The sequence below is a fragment of the Botrytis cinerea genome, chromosome 3, assembly GCF_000143535.2.
Source record: "Botrytis cinerea B05.10 chromosome 3, complete sequence".
Taxonomy (NCBI): Eukaryota; Fungi; Ascomycota; class Leotiomycetes; order Helotiales; family Sclerotiniaceae; genus Botrytis; species Botrytis cinerea.
In genome coordinates this window covers 2,324,281-2,341,462 of record NC_037312.1, presented here as the reverse complement: position 1 = coordinate 2,341,462, position 17,182 = coordinate 2,324,281, and the positions used below count along the sequence as shown (strand labels likewise).

At 45.6% G+C, this 17,182-nt stretch overlaps 5 protein-coding genes across 8 annotated transcripts; 3 read left to right on the top strand and 2 right to left on the bottom strand.

The window, feature by feature from the left end:
- Window positions 1-275: 275 nt before the first annotated feature.
- On the top strand, window positions 276-2,322 carry BCIN_03g06930 (hypothetical protein). Of its 2 annotated transcripts, none has more exons than XM_024692108.1 (4): window positions 276-628; window positions 863-934; window positions 992-1,199; window positions 1,488-2,322. In XM_024692108.1, the coding sequence occupies exons 1-4, from the start codon at window positions 502-504 to the stop codon at window positions 1,567-1,569; spliced, it is 489 nt and encodes a 162-aa protein (XP_024547883.1). In that variant the 5' UTR covers window positions 276-501; the 3' UTR covers window positions 1,570-2,322. The 2 variants fall into 2 exon arrangements, with proteins under 2 accessions (XP_024547883.1, XP_024547882.1); XM_024692109.1 differs by having other exon boundaries at window positions 276-748.
- A 106-nt stretch (window positions 2,323-2,428) lies between these two features.
- Bcrad26 lies at window positions 2,429-6,865 on the bottom strand. Its single transcript, XM_024692107.1, has 2 exons — window positions 6,257-6,865; window positions 2,429-6,117 (listed from the first exon to the last, which is right to left on the bottom strand). The coding sequence occupies exons 1-2, from the start codon at window positions 6,470-6,472 to the stop codon at window positions 2,695-2,697; spliced, it is 3,639 nt and encodes a 1,212-aa protein (XP_024547881.1). The 5' UTR covers window positions 6,473-6,865; the 3' UTR covers window positions 2,429-2,694.
- A 1,497-nt stretch (window positions 6,866-8,362) lies between these two features.
- Bcyak1 lies at window positions 8,363-12,741 on the top strand. Of its 2 annotated transcripts, none has more exons than XM_001555453.2 (5): window positions 8,363-9,813; window positions 9,873-10,072; window positions 10,137-10,296; window positions 10,353-11,097; window positions 11,147-12,741. In XM_001555453.2, the coding sequence occupies exons 1-5, from the start codon at window positions 9,043-9,045 to the stop codon at window positions 12,034-12,036; spliced, it is 2,766 nt and encodes a 921-aa protein (XP_001555503.2). In that variant the 5' UTR covers window positions 8,363-9,042; the 3' UTR covers window positions 12,037-12,741. The 2 variants fall into 2 exon arrangements, with proteins under 2 accessions (XP_001555503.2, XP_024547880.1); XM_024692106.1 differs by having other exon boundaries at window positions 8,553-9,813; window positions 9,873-10,084.
- A 13-nt stretch (window positions 12,742-12,754) lies between these two features.
- BCIN_03g06900 (hypothetical protein) lies at window positions 12,755-14,252 on the bottom strand. Its single transcript, XM_024692105.1, has one exon. It carries the CDS (start codon window positions 14,036-14,038, stop codon window positions 12,977-12,979), a length of 1,062 nt encoding a protein of 353 aa, XP_024547879.1. The 5' UTR covers window positions 14,039-14,252; the 3' UTR covers window positions 12,755-12,976.
- Window positions 14,253-15,357: 1,105 nt separating this feature from the next.
- Window positions 15,358-16,664, top strand: BCIN_03g06890 (hypothetical protein). Of its 2 annotated transcripts, XM_024692104.1 has the most exons (3): window positions 15,358-15,961; window positions 16,021-16,418; window positions 16,505-16,664. In XM_024692104.1, the coding sequence occupies exons 1-3, from the start codon at window positions 15,485-15,487 to the stop codon at window positions 16,551-16,553; spliced, it is 924 nt and encodes a 307-aa protein (XP_024547878.1). In that variant the 5' UTR covers window positions 15,358-15,484; the 3' UTR covers window positions 16,554-16,664. The 2 variants fall into 2 exon arrangements, with proteins under 2 accessions (XP_024547878.1, XP_024547877.1); XM_024692103.1 differs by having other exon boundaries at window positions 16,021-16,664.
- The last annotated feature ends 518 nt before the right edge of the window (window positions 16,665-17,182 follow it).

The window sequence follows — 17,182 nt, the reverse complement described above, 5'->3', positions numbered from 1 at the left end:
TCCAAGAACGCATGCGGATAAATTCACATATCGTGACGAGATCCCAAACGCGCGCATGAGATGAGAAAGGTTACATGCGCACCTCGTATCGAAACGTAATCATAGAATCTCTCGTGCGGGGCGAGCTTCGCAGAGGTTGCATTCGTGAGGTCATTGTAGTGTTGTGGTAGGAGAAGATCGGAGAGGTGCGATGTGAGGTGATGTACAATCTTGTTGATGATTGTACTGGTGGGATGTTTATTGGGGGGTACAGATATAGGACACAGGAGATACGAGGTGTGTGTCTGATGATCGGTTTGTTGGGTAGATGAGTAGATGGGGTTTCGTCTATGGATATCGTGTTTGGATATGGATGTATGATGGAACTCGACACTTATATAAAGCATGAAAGCATTCCTCCTCTATCTGAATCTTCACTTCTTCATCTCTCAGTCGTGTCTCCAATTCCATTAATAACTAAACCCACCTCCTCCAACACAAAACAAAACAACCAGAGCAAAAATGTTCAACAACCTCCTCCTCGTCGCCGCATTCGCAACATCAGCTTTCTCGATGTCCGTCCCGCGCGCTGCTACTTCCTCAAGTTCAATCCCAGATGTGCAGTGGAAAGTATCGGGTTTTACTCGGCGTAAGCTTGGCTTTTCGTTTTGGATATCTTTTTTTATTTTTCTCTTTCTCTTTGTTTTCTAGGGGATGTTTTGACGAGAGTGTTGAGTTGAGTTTTATTGTTTGTGGAAGGAGAAAGGGGGTAAGTGGATGGAGATGAGGACGAGTGTGAGAGTGTGAAGTGTGAAGTGAAGGAAACGAGATGAAATGAAAGAGAAATTCCTACCACGAGAAAAATACACTAACCTGTGCAAAGCATGTACCGCTACAATCTGCACATACAATTTCACTATTAGTGTAATCCCTAGCAGTGGACCAGTAGTCAACAGTACGTTGCCCCTCCCCTCACTCCTTCCTCACCCCATCCCCTCTAACACACCCCCAGTCCCCTGCCTCTACAACGACGCCGCCTCCACACCCCCCGCCTCCTCCACGCCCCAAACCCACTCCTACTCCTCTCTCGCCTGTAGCAGCAGCATCGTCGACGGCAAGCCAGTGCCCAGCTCCTGGCAGGTAAATTGGGGATATAATCCCAGTGGAGATTTTGCCGTCATGACGATTGTGGATACTGAGAAGGGGAATGATGCGTTTTTGTAAGTGTTTTTCTTTTTCTTGCTTTTTTTGCTGAGGAGGGGGAGGAGGGGATTTGGAGATTGTGGGATGGATGATGTATAAACTCAACATACTTTCGCCTGCATTCCCTCATCTACTATCCCCCTCTCCCACCCCCCCCTCAAATATTCCCTTTCCCTTTCCCTTTCCCCTTCTCCTTCCCTTCCCTATCCCTTTCCCCTCACCCCTCACCCCTCACCCCAAACAACAAAACAAGAACCACCCCGAAAAAGCAAACAAACTAACATCCACCTCCTCCCCACCCCCAGCGGCTGGAACCAAATCACCACCACCGAATCCTTCGAAGACAAAGGACCCAACACCGTTTACAAACTTGGTACTTTTAATTAGATACTTGGATTTGGGTTCCAGTTTGAGTTTGGTTTTGATTTTGTGTTTTTGGGGGGGGGGTTTCTTTTTGAGATGGATGGATGGATGGATAGATGAATGAAAAAAAGGGGAAAGATGAAGAAATCAACAGATATTCTCCCCCCTCTTCAACTTTCCAACTTTCCATATCCCCTCTCCAGAGACAGACAAAAAAAACCCAACAACCCACCAAACCTTTCGAAAACCAAAAGCGTATCTCAAACCCGACAACCCCAATCAACGGATTTCAAGACCCAAAATCACCAAAACCCAAAACTCAAGAGGGGAATCGCTACTGCTGCTACTGCTGCTACTGCTGCTACTGCTGCTACTGCTGCTACTGCTGCTACTGCTGCCACATCTTCTTTCTCTCTTTTTCTTTCTTTTTTTTCCTTCTTCATTTTTCTAGGAGGGTAAGGGGGAATAGTTTTTGATTTGATTCAATTTTGTCTCGATTTTGTCTCGATTTTGTCCCCATTTCATCTCCATCTCCATTTTAATTTTCGACTTGATTTCATTCAACAAACTATGTTGTTTTATTTTATTTTATTTTATTTTATGGATTAGGATTAGGATAAGGAGTAGGGTAGCGGTAGATGGAGAGGAATGGGAATGCAGTAATGGATGGGTGAGATGAATAAGCGAACGGAATTGCGTATGAAGAAAAACAAGAAAACAAATAAGATATTTAGAAAAATGGATATTTTGAGTGCGAAAGACTTGTTATCTCACTCACTTGAACTCGATATCTGAAGCTTCATCAGAGATGAGATTGAAATGTGAATGAACCTCGTTTGTCCAAGACAAGAGATTACTAATATCAACATTGATGCAAGAAACTTGATTCGAGTGATTGTTGTATTCTTAATCCATCTATGATGACAATCCTATGTATCTGATATCATTGCACTGAATCCGCCGTGCTGTCCCATCCGAAGCATCAAAGGATATCACCCAACGCCCATTGCAAATGCATGCATATAAATGCTATGGTACAAAAGTTTGTTAAATCTCTCACCCATTCCCATCTACTACACCTCCATATATATCCCCCCGCCCTTTCCTGTACGCCTTGATAACATCCCATGAAACGTTCAGTAGTATCAATCATTTGAATTCATCTTTCAAAACCCACTTAGCCCTCATCCTACTATTAGTACCATGTTCGCATATTGCAACTTCTGTTAGAGTATGCTTGAATTCAGCTGTCACTCGATCAGAAGTACAATATCGATCAAAATGGTTGACCACCGCCTGACTCGGAACTGAACCGCCCATCCTCTTGATAAAATCAACAATCATCTTAGCAAAATCATGACGTTGACGCCCAGCTGGGCGATTTGGAGTTGCAGCGCGCGAGTTACTCGAGCTAGAAGGCTGCGTGATACCTTGTCTATTTGAAAGGCCTGATAAAACACTTGATGAACTTGGACCTGCACCTCGTCGAACATTAGTCGGTCTACCGGCGGATCCATATTCTCCAGTCCAAGTGACAGTTCCAGGTGCAATGCTTCTTGCAGCTTCTCCAGCACGTCTCAGTGCTGTGGCAGATTCCGCAGCGATTCTCTTGGCTTCACGCTCAATCATGCCACGGTCTGCCGCAACCTTCATCTTCCCATTAATGATTTGATCGTGCTCGAGAGCACTATGAACTCCAGAACGAGCAAAGATGCCTTCCATTAATCTGGACTCTTCATTGTTATCTTTGTCTTTTTCCTCGGAAGGATCATTGAATTGCTCAAGTTCAGCAACACCCGCGAGATTGCGAAGATCTGACTCCGAATCACCTTGACCGGGGTCGACAGATAAACTACGAGACGACAAAGGACTCGAAGTCTTCTTGAATTGAACCTCTGTGCCCTTGAACATTTCGCCAGTCTCCGTGATCCCACCATCTTGGTCACCAAGAGTGAAAAGGTCATATAGGTCTTTCATAGCAAATGTCTGTCGCTGTTTCGGATCCTTGAGAATCTTGTTTGTGAGAAACTGTTTAAAAATTTGTCGATGGTAGATCTTCTCTTCTATAGTACCAGCAGTCATAAGTCTGTATATGGTGACTTCCTTCTTTTGACCAAGACGCCATGCACGTTCTCGAGCTTGTACGTCAGTGGATGGATTCCAATCAGGATCAAATATGATTACCCGATTTGCACCAGTGAGGTTAACTCCTAGACCTCCAACTTTAGTGGTGAGTAGGAATACATGCATTTCAGGGTCATTGTTGAATTGATCAACGAGAGTTTGTCTATCCTTGACCGCTGTACCACCATCCATACGAAGATAGTTGAATCCGCCAAGTTTCTTGACAAATTCTTCAAGAATGTCAAGCATTTGAACACCTTGACTGAAGAGCAAGGTTTTGTGTCCATAGCCCTTCCACATCTGCAAGAGTGCCTTCACAACTTGCATTTTTCCAGATTTGTTTCCATTGCCCCATTTGTAATCGGGCTTGTTTTTCAATCGTTTATCTAGAAGATCTGGATGGTTGCAGATCTTGCGCAATATGTCAATGCCATAAAGTGATTGTCGACTGCGGTTCAGAATTGACTTCATATCATCGGACGCAAGGAACATTTCATATGCATCTCTTTGGGGTCTCGTAAGCTTGCAGAATAAGACTTGCTCGCTCTTCTTTGGCAAATCTGCCGCAACATCAACCTTTAATCGTTGAAGTAGATATGGACTGATTGCATCTTTCAAAGTTTCAGCACATTTAGTAGCCGTGAGAACTTGTAGATTGGTGGCGTTCGCGTAACCTCCAATTTTGATAGGAACTTCGAATGCTTGTCGGAAATTGACCAAAGTACCTAAACGCATAGGAAAGACGAAATCAAACAGTGACCACAGTTCTACTAACCCGTTCTGCATGGGAGTACCCGAGAGAATCACTCGATTGGGTGTCCGTAGTTCTTTGCAATAGATAGTGACAGCAGTGTTAGGGTTTCGAATCTTGTGTCCCTCATCCAATACAGCGTAATCCCAGTCAACGTTGATGAGAGTATTACTGTAGGTCTGAAGTCCAGCATATGTGGTGACCAAGACATGGCCATGCTTGACAACACGATCGACAATTTTCTGAGCAAGCTTTTGCGACTTCGGGGCTTTCTTGGTTGTTTGACCGTAAAGAATCTCATCGTCATCGTCTTCCAATCTGTCTTCATTTCCAACGTTGAGCATGCCGGTACCAGAACTATGCAAAATTGAAACTCTCAAAGCTGGCCACCATCGATGAAACTCATTGACCCATTGTCGAAGGACAGTTGCAGGAGCAACTACAATAACAGGCTTTGTAAGCTTTTTACTGTAATGCAAACCAGCTAAGAAGGATATCATCTGGATGGTCTTGCCGAGACCCATTTCATCTCCAATAATACCTCCAACTTGTTGATTGTGAAGTTCCGACAGCCATTGAACACCAGTCTTTTGATAGTCGAAGAGCGCAGGAAAAATATCACCAGGTAACTTTAGACCGTTTTCAAATTCGTGATCAGGCTGTCCTGGGCATGGCTTGAACCATTCTTTTTCCAAAGAATTTTCTGCAGCTGCATCCTCCTCATTTTGAGGATTGTTTTCTAGATGCTGTCGTCGTGCAGCACTTCGTTTCTCCACCCATTTTGCAAGGCGTGCTTGGTACATATTCTCGTTTCCATCATCAATCCCGGCCAAGCTCTGTGTCTCGTCTGTTCGAGCTTTGCTCGGCTTCGATCTCTTCTTCGTTGCAGTACGAGCTGTCATCAAGGCATCATCTTCATCATCTTCATCGTCCAATTCCTCATCTTCATCTGCTAAATGCTCAGGGGTAAAAGCATCATCATCTGCTGAAATTGAACGAGCAGGAGATACATCTGCGAAAGCGCCGTTGGCGAGCCTTCTCTTCTTTCGAGGGCGAAGACCAAATTCACTCTCAGTGGTACTCAATTTAGTATTTGCGACATCTGCAAACCCTGGTAGACGAAGATTCTGATGTGATCTAGGCTCTGTTTGAGCATTTCCTGATTCGTTGTCATCCCCCTCTTCTACGTCCCTTAGCGCATCAGTAAGTGCCGATTGAACATGATCGGTAGCTGCATCTGAAGTTTGTTGAAATGGAGTAATTTTTCCCGTGCGAATCAGAAATTCCCTCTGACTTTCATTGGGCATTCGTCGGCTTCCACCAGCAGCATCGGCTTCGGCATGGTCATCATTGTGCTGATGTCTTTCATCGATTCGCTTTTGTATGTCGGTAATGTCATTCTTGAGAGCAAAAATGTCGGCCTCGACTTTTGAGATTTCGCCTATGCACCTTTGGCGCATCAATGGATTGTTCGAAAGATTATTGAGACGGCGTTCTTGGGTATGTTTCTGGCTCTCGAGTTTCTCGATGCTATTCCTAACCTTCTCAATGCGCTTCTGATCCCGCTGGTCTTCTTGCTCAATCATTACCAGATTGGCCTGGTTCGTTATATCTCGTTCGAGGTCATCCTGATTGCGAACCGTTTCAGTCAAACCTGCTAGAGCACTGGCTTCATCTTGAGGTTGCTGCTGGCTAGTCTGTTTGGAGATCATGTCAGTATACTTATGTGAGATGTTAGAACAGGGGGAAGCTTGGGGGCCTGGTGCACTTTGAGCGTCTGGGATAACTTTGAACACTGTGAAATAGGATTTGCGGACGGGGATGATTTTATCATACCAATCTCTCTGATCCAAGACTATGGTCTTTTGTATCTATATCGTTATCGCTGAGAAGCGCTTCGTCGGCAACAACGGCTGCAGCTTCTTGGATAGTATCAGTGTGTTCTCGGTGAAGTCTAACGTTGTGACGAGGTGGAGACATGCTTTCAGATTTGATGCGCGTTGAATTGTCACGATGATTGTGAGGTTCGGTAGATGAACTCATTTTGGACATTCATCAACGAGGTAGACGTTGAGGGGTTCAGGAGAAGGGGAAGATTGTTGTAAAAGGAAACCAGGACAATATAAAAGAGAACGTCTATATTAGTTTGCGGGCGGGTAAAAGGGTTGCAGAGGTCGAAGGTGAACACTACTAGGTAGATGCCGTAGGTAATGATGAGAGGCAACTACGGCACCGGGTGCAGTGAATTAATAACGATACGGAAATCAAACCTTGGAGTTATTATCAAGAATAGCAATAGCAAACAGTTTATGATGTGAAAAGAACGAGATATGGAAGTTCGCCGGTCTCTCTTCACCATCAATAAATTCGATCACTTGCAATGATGGCAAGAGAGAAAAAAAGGGTTCATATCGGATGCTTCTTCACCGTATGCGTCATTGCACCGGCGGAGGAGGGAGGGAGGGATTGCTTGTGAAAATTAGGTAGGTGCTAGGTCGGTACGCGGTAGTCGCGAGGCTAGCCTTGTTAGAGTCGGGGCACTGAGGCAGCAAACTGCGGCACGTGTGAGGGGATCATAGATACCAGTATGGTCGTAGATCTGCAGCCTTTGATTAATAATCCAGTCCAAGCACGTGCCTAGACAGGCACACCTTGTTTGTCGAAAATCTAGATCTCCAGCTGTTTCTGGCTCGTTTTCATTTTCCAATGCTAGATATATTCAAGACCACACGGGAAGTGGCTCGGTCAATTCATGTCACCCGCGAACCAAACGTTGGATTTCGATTTCGCATGGCTGGTGGTGTTGGCCGTGCTGGCTCGCTCCCGGATACAGGCTGACTGACTGGGATAAATTCGATGGAGCCCCCAAGCCATCCGCCCAATTTACTTTTATTACTTATCTTTGAAACTTGGGGGGGTAGATGGTTGAACTGTGAATGATCAGATCAATAAGAATTCAATGCATTCGATCAACTGATAACGTCATTAGATGGTTAGATGGATCGATGGATTGCTGTTCCTGCAAAGCATTTACCACATATGAACATGTATGGATGTAGATGGATATATGGATGTATATGGATATATGGATGGGAAACCAAAGTCGTAGGCAGTAATGAGTGTTGATGGCAGGCAGTCCGTATATATATATGTGTGTGTGTGTGTGTCTATATGTCTACCCATCTACCTAACAAGTATCTAGGTATCATTCCCGGTATCATAACTGTTGTGACTTCTGACTTGTCTATCGCAATCAAAGAAGAAGGGTGTGATGATCAATGAGGGCATTGCTCTCATTGCGAGGAATGAGAGGAACAGTCTTATTCTGCCTTTACCTTGGCCGAGTTTGGAATATGCTACAGCAACCATTTTACACTTCGATACTTGAGTTTCACAAGAACAAAGACGATCCTGTCCGTTTTGCCGTTCTTCCTTCCACCCTTTCAAGAAAATCGACTGGCATCTCTTTTACTTTGCTTCGAGATTAGACTTCGTATTTGGCTACTAGGGAGGTGTTCTGGTGTATGCCCAGGGGGGCCGCCTCTAACTGGACGTTGGTGTGCTTGACACATTAATGATAATGATAGACCTTTTACATATATATGATCGTTCTCCTCGAAACGCTTTCCAACGGTACCACATTATGATGCTGCTGATAGAGAGATTCTGAGGGGGATCGAGTGATACATATCTACCTACCTGCCTCGCTCTGGTTAGATTTCACAAAGCTGGAGATTTTCGCCGACAGCTAGAGTGTTCCAAGGTTATTTGTTAGTCGTATCCAAAGTATAAGAGGGAACTAGCTAGCAACTGCGAGATTGTGTGCGTAAGCCAATGTCATCCTTCGAAACCATTGGGCATCCACATGGGCGGCGTGTATCTATACACATCCCAATCACATGTACATACATGTAGTTAGACAAGTGATAATTATATATGCATGGCCAGGTACCCAAAGCTGCCAAAGGGCTGGTGGTGATTTCCGATCTAGATGAAATTGTGAAATGCTATGCCAGACGATGCCATGCCATCTGCAGGCAACACATCGTAAACATCGTAAACATTCTCTTTATTCCGCCCATCCATTCAACCATTCATCCATCCATCCATTCATCCATTCATTCATTGTTTTGGTGCCCAGGAATCTTGCTTCAAGGAACACCAAGCTCATTCACAAAACCGTTCCCAGGCTCGCTACTCTTCTTAGTTCGCCATTCCCCGGCTACGGCTACTACGAAGCAACGAGGGTCCTATCCTGTGTGGTGTGTGAATCCATCAATTAATTCTAGGACGCTTGCTACATCATTCCTCCCCCCAGTCAACCCAGTGAATTTTATCTACAACACTCCACTATCTCCAACTTCCTTTTTATTCACTCGCCATGATATATTGAGCAGCATTTGGTACTCCATAGGCTCTTTTTGCCTCTGCACAGAGGTTTAATTGGTTTCCCCCCCCCCGACGCGTTTCCCGTCTGCTTTCTGGCGGCAGACCTTTCGACAAGATTGTGCGACATATCATATCTGCGTCCGTAATTATTCCTTCACAAAGGCGACAATTGTGCCCAATACCTTCCAAATTCCCCCACTCAAAATCTCGAGCATCTCCACAGTATCGCCAAAATGGACCAGTGGCAGAATTATTCTGAATCATCAGGTTCAAGAAGGTACAACGGAAACCCCCCACCAGCCCATCCCCAAATGGCTAGAGATTATAACGGGAACCCCCAAACCCAACCTCCAGCAGGTTTTGCATACGACCAATATCAGGGAGGTTTGGGATCACATCCTCAATCTCTGGCAACTTCTCCTGCTGTTCCTCAGTTGACGGATGGAAACGGAGATGTGGCCATGCAAGACTCTGGAGATCAATACAATATGAAATATCCTATGCGCCCCCATCACCAACAACATCTTTCAGGCAACCAAAGGTTATCTCACCAATCGCCGCAAGAACCATCTGCCGCCGCTCAACGTTATTCTCCAATGGAGACTTTATCGCCAACATCACCGTATGGCGCGACGCAGCAGCAAAACTCAAATCAATACATGTCACCACCGGGGGCTGCTAACAGACAATCTCCTTCGAAGAATGCCTCGTATACTTCACCAAACGCGTACTATCCTAATCGTCAACAATTACCTCCCATCCAGCCATATGCTTCCAATTCTAACACTGAATCATACCCAACTTCTGCGACCCAACAGCTGAATGCCATGTTTGGCAATGATCAAAAGTCTCCTCGGCGGCCAGTACCTCAGTCGGCGCAAGGTCCACCTGGAAGAGGACCAGTTCCTGAATTTACAAAGATTCGTTCTACTTCTGATTTGCAACCAAAGGTTAATGCGCAACCAGCGTTTCGCAGGGCTAATCCAGAGGGCGGGTTCATAAGTGTAAGCTTCATTATGATGCGCAACATGATTCAAATTTGTGCTAAATAGTTCCATGACAGCCCCTTCAAGCTCTTACAAGCCATCTTCCCTCTACCTATCGGATATGCAACCCCAGCTTCAAGTACGAATCCTCGCGGAATCCTCGCAGAGTGCTCACGAAACCAAGCAAAGGTGTCAAGAATGATGGGTTCGATAACGAAGATAGCGATTATATACTTTATGTGAATGACATTCTTGGGTCTGAGGAAACTACTCATAAGTATGTTTCGAGGTTGATATCAACTCTAGATTCCAAGGAATCCTCCTGCTAACATATTCCGCAGAAACCGCTATCTTATTCTTGATGTTCTTGGTCAAGGAACCTTTGGACAAGTTGTCAAGTGTCAAAATCTGAAAACCCAGGAAGTTGTTGCTGTAAAGGTGGTGAAGAACAGAACTGCGTACTTTAACCAAAGTATGATGGAGGTTTCCGTTCTAGACTTGGTAAGTTCTTGTCGTGAAACTGTGTTCCTCACCCACTGACTTTTTTATTATTATAGCTCAACACCAAGCTTGATAAGAACGATGATCACCATCTCCTGCGGCTCAAAGATACATTCATCCACCGTCAACATCTCTGTCTGGTTTTCGAATTGCTCAGTGTGAATTTGTATGAATTGATCAAGCAAAATCAGTTCCGAGGCTTGAGCACCACGCTTGTGCGAGTTTTTGCCCAGCAACTTTTGAACGGTTTAAGCTTGCTGAATAAAGCGCGACTCATTCATTGCGATTTGAAGCCGGAAAACATTTTACTCAAGAACCTCGAAAGTCCTATCATCAAAATCATCGATTTTGGATCAGCCTGTGACGAACGTCAAACAGTATACACATACATCCAGTCGAGGTTTTACAGATCCCCCGAGGTTTTACTTGGCCTACCATATTCATCAGCTATCGACATGTGGTCATTGGGCTGCATTGTTGTTGAATTGTTCTTGGGCCTTCCCCTGTTCCCAGGATCCTCTGAATACAATCAAGTTTCCCGAATCGTGGAGATGTTGGGAAACCCACCAAACTGGATGCTTGAGATGGGAAAGCAGTCTGGAGATTTCTTCGAGAAGAGGCACGATGTAGATGATTATGGCAGAAGAACATACCATCTCAAATCTATGGAGCAGTATTCTCGCGAGCATGGATCAAAGGAGCAACCAAGTAAAAAATACTTCCAAGCTACCACCCTTCCAGAGATTATTCGTTCTTATGCGATGCCACGAAAGAACATGAAGCCAAACGAAATAGAGCGAGGTAAGATAAAGTCCCATACTTGCGAAACTTTGACTAACAACTATCGTAGAAATGAACAACAGAGTTGCTTTCATCGACTTTGTCCGTGGTTTACTCAATATCAATCCTTTGGAGCGCTGGTCTCCACAACAAGCCAAGCTCCATCCGTTCATCACCCAACAGAAGTTCACCGGTCCATTCGTTCCGCCAATGAATCTCAAGTCAAGTGCTATAAATAGATCTCCCGCTCCAGGAACGACACAGCAGCAGCAGGCTGAAGCATTGAGTAAGCAACGAGCCCAGGCAGCTCAAGCTCAAGCCCATTCGCAGGCTCAGTCTGCAGCTCATGCTTCATACAACTCAGGTGTCCCCGTTAATTCATATGGCCAAGTGCCACAAAATCAACAACACCCACCGATTTACAACAATAACAATATGTACACTCCGAACTCCAACCATCAGGTTCCTCATCAGGCTCCTCATCAGGCTTCTCATCAGGCTCCTCACCAAGCACCTCACCAAGCAGCCCCACCTCCATACCCCACGCAACAAGGGTATAACCAAATGGGAATGATGGGGCAACAACCAACACAGATGCCTCCAGCGCAATATGGAGCTGGTCCTTCACAGCAACAGCCAAGCCTCTATCAGCAGGCCACTGTGAGGTCTGGAAGACAACGTGCTTCGACAATGGAAGTTCAGCAGGGAGGTATACCTGTGACGATACAAAGAGTTGCTAGTCATCTTGACCCTAGTCAACCTATTCGTTTGCAGCCCAGTCCTGCATATTATCCACCTCCACCTGATGGAGTTCCTGATGGAAATCCTGGTAGCGCACGAAGAAGGGGGAGCAGAGCTGCTCAGGGCGGACAAGCACCTACCAGAAATCGAGATTTCATCAGAAATCTAGAAGATCGAACATTGGAGGAAGGATTCATGGGACAGAGCCAGTGGCACTGAGCTTCACGATCGTAAATTTGTAGGACGAGTAGAATGATGGAAGACCAGCGACAGCGAATCACGCTAAACTTATAATCTAGAAATGCCAACTGCAGTTTGGAAGCTAGTGTTCATATTATTCTTCGCGCATTATATGATAGGCGTGTGTTGTCATAGGGATCGGGAAAAATTTGAATCATGATACCCAACCGCGGGGCTTTTCTACGAATATCACTCCAGGGCGGAGACTATAGGTTTCTACGTAGTGATGAGTTCTGCAACAAGATGAGAAGGGCATAATTGGGACGAAGGGACGAAATGATAGGAAAATGAATTAGCGAAGATGCTTTTAAAACATCCTCGGGAATAATTAGGGGAGGGAGGATGTGCGTGGTCTTTTGCTAGTATGAGAGTTGCACTTCAGAATTCGATTCATGTAAGCTATTAGTTATTGCATGGATGGATGGATTCAAACAGTTAAAGATGAGAGAGAGAGCTAGGTGAAAATGCAATGGGGAGAATATAAAAGAGCGCAGTACGCCGGGTTTTCTCAGTTTAATGGCTCTAGAAATGTACTTGTGATATGATCTCTTCGGGGTGTGTCTACAGGTCTAATGATGAACGACTAAACACCAGTGTGTTTTGGACTTTGACTAATGGCTGGATTGGATTTACACTCATACCCACACAAGATAGTGCAGTAATGTCCTACCCTTTAACTCGTCAGTCAATCAAGCCTTGGACAGTGTCGCTGAAATATTTTCTGATTGAGGTCTAGACACATGGGTGTTCATTACGCTGTGTATGTACTACAAATTCTATCGCTTCACAAACTCCCCTTTGAATCTTCAATCTATCGCTCGACCCAACACCAACATCAAACAAAAAGATTTGATAACTCACAAACCCCGAACCCCTCAACCCCAGTCTCTGATCTATACACAACTCATAACCTCCTAGCCTAATCCACCAATTCCCCCACCAGCTTCAAAATCTCCATCTCCCCCGCTTCCTTCCGTTCCTCCTCCCACTTCCCATAAGCATCCCACCACCACCCGTGCGTCACCCCATCATTTCCCTTGTACCCCGCTACCCCATCTGCACTCACGCGTTTCATCCACGGCTTATCAACTATATAATGCAACCCCCTCACCTCCTCATCGCGCCACATCTCCGGATGCCAATACCGCCATGTTTTCAGCGCATTCCATTTCCAGCCCACGCTCACCCATCGATCGCGCCACCACTCGGTAATGAAATCCTGGTCCGGAAATTGATAGCTCGAAAGCTCCGTTCGATGCGCATCGATAAATTTCCACATATCCTCCCAAGTTTCCTTGCTGGGCGCGAAAATAAATAGTCCGGAATTGAGAAGCGTGTGGGTTTGCGGACCGCAGGATCCGGAGGGTACGTTTTGGATGTGTTCGAGAGGATTGATGCTTGGAGATATGTAGGCGCAGTTTTCGCGCGTCCAGGATGAGGGGGCCCAGGTGTCGTGTTCGAGATTGCAAACGCAGACGTGGTTGGCGGCGAGGAGTTTGCCGGCTTCTCCTGGGATGGAGGGGTTGCGGAGAGGATGTTTGTAGAGGAGTTCGTCCATGGGGCCGAGAATGAGAATGTCGGCGTCGAGGAAACAGATGCGTTCGTAGGGGTAGGTGTACAGCGAGAAGACTTGCAGTTTGGTCCAGGTGGAGGCGAAGCGGGGGGCGACGCCGGAGTTGGCGCTGAGGTTTAGGAGGGGGGTGGCGTGCAGCACTATGTTGGAGCTGAGGGCTTCGCGCTTGAGAGGAGCGAGGTACTGTGGGGGGAGGTTGGCGTGCATGAGGATTAGCGGGAACTGCGAACCGTGTTTTTGGAGCGTGTGCGCGAGGAGGATGGCGCCTGGGAGATAGGAGGGGGAGGTTATGAGGGTGGCGTAGGCGGCGGTGGGGTCGCTGGGGGGTGTGGTGGTGGTGGAGGTGGGGAAGTGTGTGGATGTGGGGGAGGGGGAGGGGGCAGCGGAGCTGGAGCTGGACGTGGACATCTTGGGGATTTGGGGGAACTTGGAGAGGTGGATGGGTGGGTAGGTGGGCTAGGTTAATGAAGATAAAAAAAACTACTACCACTTGCTAAAAAAAAACCAAAAAAATTTGTTGGGTAGCGATACTGAGTACCGGTATGTAGGTAGGTAGATATCAACACGAATTAAACACCTATCAGTGAAAGGAAAAGAAAAAGAAAAAGAAGATGAAATATCCAAAGTAGATAGAAGATACCTTCTTCTTTCCTTTTCTTATACACGAATCGGAAAGTAGGTAGCCCCTGCCCTGTCTTTTTTTCTTCTTTGGCGTGTCGCCACAATACCAATACGGCAGGCATCACTACTGTTGATGGGGACTTTTTGGCTATTGTGTTATTGTTGTATTATTGTATTATTGTGTGTAGGCTGGGGTAGGTGGGTAGGGAAGGAACTATCCGCAGGCATTGAAAGATCTAGACGTCATGGAATGGAATGGGAGGGGATGGGAGGCGTGGGTAGCGAGCGAGCGAGCGAGCGGGTGGGTGAATGAATGGCTTTGGATATTTAGGCATACTAACTAGTCTAGTATTGTGAAAGAGTAGAGAGAGAGAGATAGAAGACGCTTGTATTTGGAGTCATTATTTGTACTTGTGTGTATGTACAGTACGCTTTTGATATGTTTTTGCATCTTGTATTGGATACTGGTATGTGTATGTGTATGTGTGTGTAGGATAACTACCAAAACGCAGATACGCACACAGCAATTTCTTAATGTTGCTAAAGTATCTCAGATACTCTAATGATACCCTTAAGATGCGAGAGGCCTCGCCGGGAAGCAGTTGAATGGCTTCACTATACACCTCTATATACTTGGTGCGTATCAGATCGCAAACGCAAACGCAAACGTAAACACACTTTCGATTCCAAATAACACAAAAGCCAAGCGTCATAGCCCCTCATATTCAAGTGGCCAATTCGGGTCTGGATTTTGTTTTGTTTTGTTTTGTTTTGTCTAGCTTGGATTCTCCTATGTGTTAGTTAGTAAGTACACTGTGTAGCGCAGAACACATGCGAGCTAGACCATGGCTCAGCATCGCATAGCATGGTAAAGTGTAATCCTCGGCTAGATCGTACCCCAGATCTTATCTTATCTCCATCCATCTCCACTTTCGCATCTATGCATCTAATTTTGTTTTGGATCGGATTGGATTGGTGATTGGATTACCACATGCTCGGAGGATTCGCGCTGTCGGCCTAAGAAGAATGGTCAGCAATAAAATTGAAAGTAATGGTCAGCAATTTGAAATCAACCCCTCCCGCACCCCCCCTCCACACTCGCTCACGCAGAATCTCGAAATCCGAAACCCTTTTTTTTTTTTAATTGATTTTATATCCCCCTGTTTTTTTTTAAAAAAAAAGTCTCTTTTTCATAATGTATAAATATCCGTTGAGGAAGTGCGAGAACTGTAAATGCATATGCGTCGTGTGTTACCTTTTCGCTCCTCGCTCCTCTTCACTTCCTTGAAATTGCACGCTGTAGCTGTAGCTGTAGTACCGGTTTTGAACACGATTTATCCGTGTGCTAGTTCGGTTCGAAATTCATCTTCATCTTCACCTATATCTTCTTTATCTTTATCTTCCGGCATTGGTTTCGGTCCCGGTTCGAGAAATAGAAGTAGAAATTGGACGGCGCTGGTGAAGGGAAATTACATTGTGTGGAATACCCATAATCGTGTACCCTTTCCTCAATTTTCGCAATCTCGAAGCGCAAAAATGTCGACGTCGAGTGCGGATGTGAAAGAGGCGGTTGATAAGGCGGGGGAGCCGGCAAGTAAGCAAGCGGAAATATTGGGAGAGAATCCAGGGAGGGAAGAAGACGCGCTCCCAAAATTGAGCGCTGCAGATTTCAAACTCTATAATTCCATGGCTGAACGCATGAATTACTTTGTACGTTTACTCGTTCGCTCTTCATTCCAATTTCCGTTCTCCACTAACCTACCCCTCAGCACAACCACTTCCGACAAACCTGGACACTTCTCAAAACCGCTACTGTCAATAACCAACGACCGCGCAATCTCTCTCTGCGCCAATTTCTCCAAACCGGACTTTCCTTCATCTCCCACCTCGAAGCCCATCACGGCATCGAAGAACAACACATATTCCCCCTTCTCGCGCGCAAGATGCCAGAATTCGCGGCGGGCAAAAATGCAGCCGAGTTGCTGCGCCAGCATCGGGAAATCCACAAGGGGATGGATGTCATGCAGGAATATCTGAAGCAGTGCAGGGATGGCGAGACGGAGTTGAATTTGAAGGTTTTGGGGGAGAAGATGGATGGGTTTGGAGAGGTGTTGTGGAAGCATTTGGATCAGGAGGTCGAGACTTTGGGCGCGGAGAATATGAGGAGGTATTGGTCGAGGGAGGAGATGCGGAGGATGCCGATTTGAGGGGTGGGGTGGGGTGGGGTACGGGGGGCTCAGCTCAGGGGAGGAGAGATTTAGCGAGGGATGGGAAAGGGGGTTATGTGAGGGAGGGGAGATAACGGGGATTTCTTGAAATTGTTTAGCTTGAAGATTTGTATTATATAGAGGAAGTATGAATAAAACTATTGAACATCTAAATCCATAGTGCAATAAAAGCAACACAGTGCACACATTCTCAAACAACTAAAATTCGTCCCGCCTATATAATTAAACATGTATATGTAGGCAGGTAGGCGGATAGATAGTTCAAGCGACTATAGAGAAAGTTTCAAGGATACTGTCCATTATAATTTCAACTGCGACTTCAGACTTGTATGTATGTATGTATATATGTATTGACAATCCAATCGATCTATTCTACATCTACATACATACCTCTTCACAAATTACAGAACAAAACACAGTGTTGTTTTCATTGTGGAATTTATTAACACTGTAGGAATCGAACATGGCAGTGTTTTGGATGTTGGTTGATACCTCGATTCAGGGGGGAGATGTGTAGAGAGGTGAGATTGAGGTCTTGGATGTGTGAGGTATTTCTGATCGGTGGGGGTTCTGTGGGTGATGTGGATGATGTGGTATTGGGATGTTGAGATTTGAAGGGATGTTGATTTGATAGGGGATGGGTGAATTGTATACAGTTTGAAGATTGAGTTGTTTTGATGGAGTGATGGAGTGATGGAATCAG

Coding starts and splice junctions, on each gene's coding strand:
- Bcyak1 (XM_024692106.1), top strand. CDS start 9,043: ATGGACCAGTGGCAGAATTATTCTGAATCATCAGGTTCAAGAAGGTAC. Junction 10,085..10,136: donor ACTCATAAGTATGTTTCGAG/GTTGATATCAAC, acceptor CATATTCCGCAG/AAACCGCTATCTTATTCTTG. Junction 11,098..11,146: donor GCCAAACGAAATAGAGCGAG/GTAAGATAAAGT, acceptor CAACTATCGTAG/AAATGAACAACAGAGTTGCT.
- BCIN_03g06900 (XM_024692105.1), bottom strand. CDS start 14,038: ATGTCCACGTCCAGCTCCAGCTCCGCTGCCCCCTCCCCCTCCCCCACA.
- Bcrad26 (XM_024692107.1), bottom strand. CDS start 6,472: ATGTCCAAAATGAGTTCATCTACCGAACCTCACAATCATCGTGACAAT. Junction 6,118..6,256: donor GTCTTGGATCAGAGAGATTG/GTATGATAAAAT, acceptor ATCTCCAAACAG/ACTAGCCAGCAGCAACCTCA.
- BCIN_03g06930 (XM_024692108.1), top strand. CDS start 502: ATGTTCAACAACCTCCTCCTCGTCGCCGCATTCGCAACATCAGCTTTC. Junction 629..862: donor AGTATCGGGTTTTACTCGGC/GTAAGCTTGGCT, acceptor ACCTGTGCAAAG/CATGTACCGCTACAATCTGC. Junction 1,200..1,487: donor AAGGGGAATGATGCGTTTTT/GTAAGTGTTTTT, acceptor CCCCACCCCCAG/CGGCTGGAACCAAATCACCA.
- BCIN_03g06890 (XM_024692104.1), top strand. CDS start 15,485: ATGCATATGCGTCGTGTGTTACCTTTTCGCTCCTCGCTCCTCTTCACT. Junction 15,962..16,020: donor CTGAACGCATGAATTACTTT/GTACGTTTACTC, acceptor CCTACCCCTCAG/CACAACCACTTCCGACAAAC. Junction 16,419..16,504: donor GGCGCGGAGAATATGAGGAG/GTATTGGTCGAG, acceptor TCAGGGGAGGAG/AGATTTAGCGAGGGATGGGA.